This window comes from Vollenhovia emeryi, unplaced genomic scaffold, assembly GCF_000949405.1.
Source record: "Vollenhovia emeryi isolate VEMERY1.0 unplaced genomic scaffold, V.emery_V1.0 DF940967.1, whole genome shotgun sequence".
Taxonomy (NCBI): Eukaryota; Metazoa; Arthropoda; class Insecta; order Hymenoptera; family Formicidae; genus Vollenhovia; species Vollenhovia emeryi.
The window spans coordinates 1-6,389 of NW_011965399.1; the positions used below are offsets into that span (position 1 = coordinate 1).

Here is a 6,389-nt window from a genome sequence, read left to right on the forward strand (position 1 = left end):
GACGAGATCGCCCTGAAGCCGGCACCGCTCACGAACTGAGCGCGAAGCTGGAACAGCGCGAGGCCGTGACTTCGCTGGAGGATATGAGGAGGGAGGTTGATCCAGTCGCTTTTCGTCAATTGCTGGGCAGTGTTAATTTAATAGTTGCCAAAAAATACAATGGCGCTAGGAACGAGCCGTAGTTACGGCGCAAACGGTGTTCTTCTTCCTGGCCTTCCTTGCCGGTGGTTGAGCAGATCAAGCCTCGTTATGGTTCGCTCTCAGCGTTGGCCAGGCGTCCGGTCTCACTGGACGGAGCGTCGTGGTTACCGTCGTACGCGCTCACGGCAAATTACAATGTACTTGAACTCGCACCGTGGAACAGTAATTCCGATAATCTAAGACGGTCCAGATCGACCCCGATGCTTGAAAAAGCCGAATTGGCTTGACTTTGAAGTCCGAGATCGGAGCGATCGCGAAGCGATAGGATTCGGGCGATGTCTCGATTCGAACTCGCTCGATCGTTGGAATCGGCGGCGAGAGAGGCCCACCGGGGCTTTGTTTTCAAGAGAGCAATGTTTAGCTCTCCGGTGACCGTTGGCTTTATTTTCCACCCGGAGTCGTCGTGGCGTCGCACATCACAACACGACCCCGGGTGATTCGACTCGCTTGGTCGTTATCGCGCACGGCGTGTACCGCGTAGCGTTCCCGAGTTAAACGGTCGGCTCGACCCGGTCGGTCGAAGCCGCTACATATTATATTTGGTTTCGGTGGGTCCGAGGAACGTCGTTTGACGCTCAAACATACCGCTCGCCTTGGAACGATAGTTTCGAAACAATCGAGACCCACGGAACAAAACAAAGAAAAGGGAGGAACACAAAAGAAGAGAAAAAAAAACAATGTAAGATTACGGCTAAAACTTCGCACGCGCGGCGGGACGACGATGATCGACACCATGAGGGGCGCTTGATTTAGGGCGTTTTTGAAGTCGGCGATGACGCCGCCCGCCATGGCGTCGACCATTCACATGCTTAGCTATAAGTTTCGCCATAGCGTTTACAGTCTAAATTAGGATCGAAGCCTTCCAGTTACTCGCCGAGCGTAACGAGCGGGGACCGGATTGACCTATGTGCTTGTCTCGTCGCTCGATATAGGCAGGACGCATAATTTTACAAGAGGTCTTTGGTACTCGGAAGTGGCAGTCTTCACGGTGACCACCCGAACGAATCCATCGGAGCCAGGGTGACAGCGCGTCACGCGGCCAAGCTCCCACTTGCATGGGGGGAGCGACGAATTCCGTAGGAGTACCAATTGACCGGAGTGTATTTGCGGTTCGACCTTTCGCCACTTTGCTCGTTGCTGCAAAGTATTCACGTAGTCTTGGCTCCACAATTTCCAAAATCGCTCCGTGACGTGTCGCACTAATTGCCATCGTGAAAGGCGGTTCTCATTAAGCTTGAGCAATGATGGCTCCGGGTTCACCGTGAGCGCGGATCCGATCAGAAAATGGCCGGGGGTGAGACATTCGTAATCGTCAAGGGTATCTGAGAGAGGCGCAATCGGACGGGAGTTTAAGCAGGCTTCGATTCTGCATAGTAGGGTGGAGAATTCCTCGAAGGTCAACGTGTGATTACCTAAGACTCGACGCAGGTGATTCTTTACGCTTCGCACGCCTGCCTCCCACAGTCCGCCGAAATGGGGGGCAGACGGGAGAATGAATTTCCATTCAACGCTGTCGGAGGCGGTAGCGTTTAAGAAATTCGGGTCTCGTACTGCGGCTCGGTACGCCGAAGTCAACTCTCTATCAGCGCCGACAAACGTGGTCCCGTTGTCCGAGTACATAGTTTGCGGGAGCCCGCGACGGGCGCAAAACCGCGAGTAGGCATTTAAAAAGGCTTGCGTGGAGCAATCTCCGACTAACTCCAGATGTATCGCCTTAGTGGCGAGACAGATGAAGAGTGCTATGTATGATTTACGCGAGGTAATACCTCGCCCCGCGGAAGCGCGAATTCGGACGGGTCCCGCATAGTCGATGCCGCAATGCGCGAAACTGCGAGCGGTCGCCGTGACTCGGGCTGCCGGAAGATTTCCCATTATCTGCGTCGGAATCGCGGCGCGGTCGCGAATACAGGTAACGCAGTTATGGATGACAGACTTGATGAGAGTGCGAGCGCGAATAATCCAAAACTCGCGTCGAAGAATATTTAAGGTGAGCTGAGGTCCGGCGTGCAACGCTCGTAAGTGAGCCTGATGCACGATGAGTGTAACGAGTGGATGGTGTGACAGAAGTACCGGGTGGCGAGTAGAGAAGGGAAGAGGCGCTTGGCTAAGCCGCCCGCCGACGCGCAGAACTCCGTCATTATCCAGAAACGGACTAAGGGAGAGAAGTGAACTTCTCGAAGAGAGAGGCCGTTTATTCGCGAGCGAATTGATTTCCTTGGGGAATAACTCCGCTTGAATTCGTTTGAGCCACAGGAATTTAGCAGCGTTGCAATCAGAGGCGGTGATCGCCGTACTTTGCGAGGGGCGGTCATCATACGGTGAGCTGGAGGACAATGATGAGCGAGGCGTACGACAAGGATGAGACTGACGACAGAGGCTTGCAAACTTGAGAACGTATGCGGTAACGCGGATAAGCTTTGGCCACGCTGAGTAACGTGATGCTAAATCCCATTCCGGGAGCGGCGGCGAACACTGCAGAGCGACAATTCTCTCCTCGAGAGGAGCATCTTGCGGGAGACTAGTTTCCTGACGTGGCCAGTCGTCAATCCCCAGGCGAAGCCATAGCGGACCGCGCCACCAGAGATCGTGAACGAGAATCTCATCACCGAAGAGTCCGCGCGAAGCGCAATCCGCGGGGTTTTCGTCGGTTGGCACATGCCGCCACTCTCCGTGTGGAAGGCGAGACTGAATTTCCAGAACGCGATTGGCGATGAACGTCTTCCATCGAGAGGGATGCTGAGTGACCCACGCACGCACAATGGTGGAATCCGTCCAGCAATAGTACGGGAGAGATTTTACTTCAATAGTTTCGCGAACGAAGTCCATGAGTCGCGCGAGAAGCAAAGCGGCCGATAACTCGAGACGAGGTACGCTCAGCGGTTTCAACGGCGCGACCTTGGCTTTACCGGCGAGCAACGTAATCGTGACAGAGCCTGAAGGGGAAACGACTTTAAGGTAAACGACGGCGGCGTACGCGACATTTGACGCGTCGGCAAATCCGTGGAGCTCCGCGTGACGGATATCCGGGCCGAGGCCACTCCAGCGAGGGATCTGTAACTGGCTAAGGAGCCTGATTCGTTGGTAAATTTCTTTCCACTTATCGAGAAGGTTCGCGGAGATAGTATCGTCCCAATCGAGGTTTAATCGCCATAAGGTTTGCATTAGAATCTTTGCTGTGATAGTCACCGGAGTTACCCACCCTAACGGGTCGTAAAGTTTCGCGATGGTTGAAAGAATAGCGCGCTTGCTAGTTGGAACGAGTTCCGTGAGGGACACGCGAAATTCAAAAACATCGGTGGCCGGATTCCACCCGATTCCGAGAATCTTCAATTGCTCGTCTTGAGCGAGCTGCTTATTACAAGCCAAGCCGAAATCCGCGCCGTCAATATCAGAGAGCAAAGAGGACGAATTGCTCGCCCACTTTCGTAATTCGAAATTTCGAAGCAACCGCGTTTCAAAAGAGAGACTACCTCATCCCGTATTTGTTTTATTAGATGCTCGTCGTTCGCGCTGAAAAGAACGTCGTCGACGTAAATATTATCGCGGAGAACGGGGACCGCAAGCGGGAAGAGATGACCCTCGTCCTGAACTAATTGTTTTAAGACGCGAAGAGCAAGAAAAGGCGCGCATGACATTCCATAAGTCACCGTTAGTAATTGATAATCGGTCGGAAGTTCACGAGTTGACGGTTGCCATAGAATGCGTTGATAATTGATGTCACGATGATCGAGGCGAATCTGGCGATACATTTTTGCTATATCTGCCGAGTAGACGTACTGATATTGACGCCAACGTAAGATTACGGCAGTGATTTCGTTTTGTAATTTCGGTCCCGCGATCAAATGGTCGTTTAAAGACGTACCGTTGGAAGTCACGCTCGAAGCGTTAAATACGACGCGAATGTGGGAGGTCGCGCTGCCCTCCCGAATAACGCCATGATGCGGAATGTAGACGGATTGTTCCTCGTCGCGTTGAGAGAACACGGCTGGTCTCATGTGATTGAGTCGTTCGTATTCCGCGAGAAACAAGTGATATTCCGTTGAGAGCGGCTTATCCGCGCGGAGTCGACGGGTCAGCGTGCTCAACATTTTTTCGGCGCGGACTCGGGAGTTACCGATCTCGATCGGAGGGCCTTTCTTAAAGGGGAGACGCACGACATAGCGTCCGTCTGAATCGCGAGAGTGCGTGGAGCTGAAATGTTCCTCGCACTGTTTGTCGTGCGGCGTGAGAATCTGGCGCTGGGGAAGTTCCTCGACTTCCCAGAATCGACGAAGTTCTTGCTCGAGAGAAGGAGAGCAGGAAATATGATAAGAGGAGATATTAGCGAGAGAGCTAGTAACCGAATGAGGCGTCGACGACGACCGAGATTCAGTGTCTGCTTTGATCGGGCCGGAAATGACCCATCCGAGAACGGAGTTCTGCGCCATAGGTTGTCCCACACCGCCTTTCCTAATGCCATCGAGAATTAAGCTACTGTATAAGTCCGCTCCGATGATAGCCTCGATCGGATCAGGACTTGTCGGGTCGGGATCTGCCCATGACAGGGTTTCGAGATGAGAGAGTGTTGAGGGCGCCGTGTTTCGTTTCGGGGTATACGAGGTGAGAGAGCCGAGAATGAGCGCGGTTGTACTGAACGACGGCGTAAGAGATTGGCGATGTGATATCGAAATCTGCGTCGCGTGACGGAACGTTCCGGCGTGAATGCCGCCGACGGCAGTAACGGAGATAGGCATGCGACACCGACGGGCCCGCAGCAGTTGCGCGAGATTTTCCGAGATAAACGTCATCTCGGAACCCTGATCGAGCAACGCGCGGATCACTGCGGACCGACCGGATGGTACGCGAACAGTGACCCAGGCAGTGGCCAGCAGAACCGACGATCGAGTACGCGTTGTAGAAGCCGATAGAGAGTGTACCTCGGGATTAATGTCCGAGGCGGGAGGTGATGAGCCGGTAGTCGAGACGCTTCCCGACGGGTCGGCGGAGGAATTCGAGTCAATATGTAACATGGAATGATGTTTTTTATGGCACACACGACACGAGAATTTGCTATTGCACGCTTGAGCGGAATGCTTCTCGCTGAGACAATTGAAACATCTTTTATGTAGTTTGACTAGATCGCGACGTTGACTCGGATTCCCCCCGACAAACTTCGGGCACGCGTTTATGTAATGCTGCGCTTGGCACAGCGGACACTTCGCGGCTGAGCTTGTCGAAGCAGTAGCGGCGGATACTCGCGGCGCAGCCGCGTTTTTCGCAGACGCTTTAACGGAGGGAGGTGGAGCGCAATTTTCTAACGCTCGAGTTCGCGATTTTAAGAAGCGCTTAAACTCGGCGTACGACGGCGGAGTGTCGTTGTCGCCTTCCTTCAAATTCCACGCTTTGCGCGTGATCGGATCGAGCTTCTGCGCGACTATATGAACGAGGATATCATCCCAAAGCTCCGTCGGGGATCGCTGAAGATTTTCTAATGATGCTACCGCGACGTTGACCTTATCGTGCAAAGCGTGCAATTCCGAAGCCGACTCGCGTATAAGGGGCGTTAGATTAAGTATCGTGGAGAAATGTACATGAAGGGAGCGACGCTTATTCTCATAGCGCGATGTCAGAGTTTTCCACGCAACCGGGAAATTAGCAGCGGTAATAGCAATGTTCGCGATACTCTCCAAAGCGCGGCCTTTTAAGCACGAAGTTAAGTAGTGCATCCGAGCAAAGTTGTCGAGATCTTTATTCTCGCGAATTAACGCCGTAAACCGATCCCGAAACTGGTCCCATTCGTCGTAATTACCGTCGAACGGAGGTAATCGAATGGGCGGAAGATGGGATAGCGAAAAACCGTTGGTGTCCGGACGTACACTAACATTCGCAAACGATTGGTTCAGACTCACGGCCGGCTCGAGGGCCTCGAGGCACTCTGCCATGTAGTCCAGGGCTTTTTCGTAGGCGTCATTGGTTTTGTCGAAGTGGTTGTCCTTGAAGTAGGTGACTGATGACCTAGTTGCCTCGGGGGTGGCTCGCTCCAACTCTGCGTGCTTGTTCATAAACGAGATCCATGTTTCTTTGAGACAGGACATTCTGGACCGTATTGTCGCAGGGGTCAGGTTGTTCCTTCCGATTTTCTTGAAGTTCTCGAGGCTGCGCTCGATGACCCGTTGCACGGGTTGCAGTCTACTCAGCTGCTCAGACAT

General features: G+C 53.3%; 1 protein-coding gene across 1 annotated transcript; it reads right to left on the minus strand.

The window, feature by feature from the left end:
* Positions 1–1,104: 1,104 nt before the first annotated feature.
* Positions 1,105–6,389, minus strand: LOC105571249. Its single transcript, XM_012028715.1, has 2 exons — positions 3,672–6,389; positions 1,105–3,621 (listed from the first exon to the last, which is right to left on the minus strand). Exons 1-2 carry the CDS (start codon positions 6,387–6,389, stop codon positions 1,105–1,107), a joined length of 5,235 nt encoding a protein of 1,744 aa, XP_011884105.1.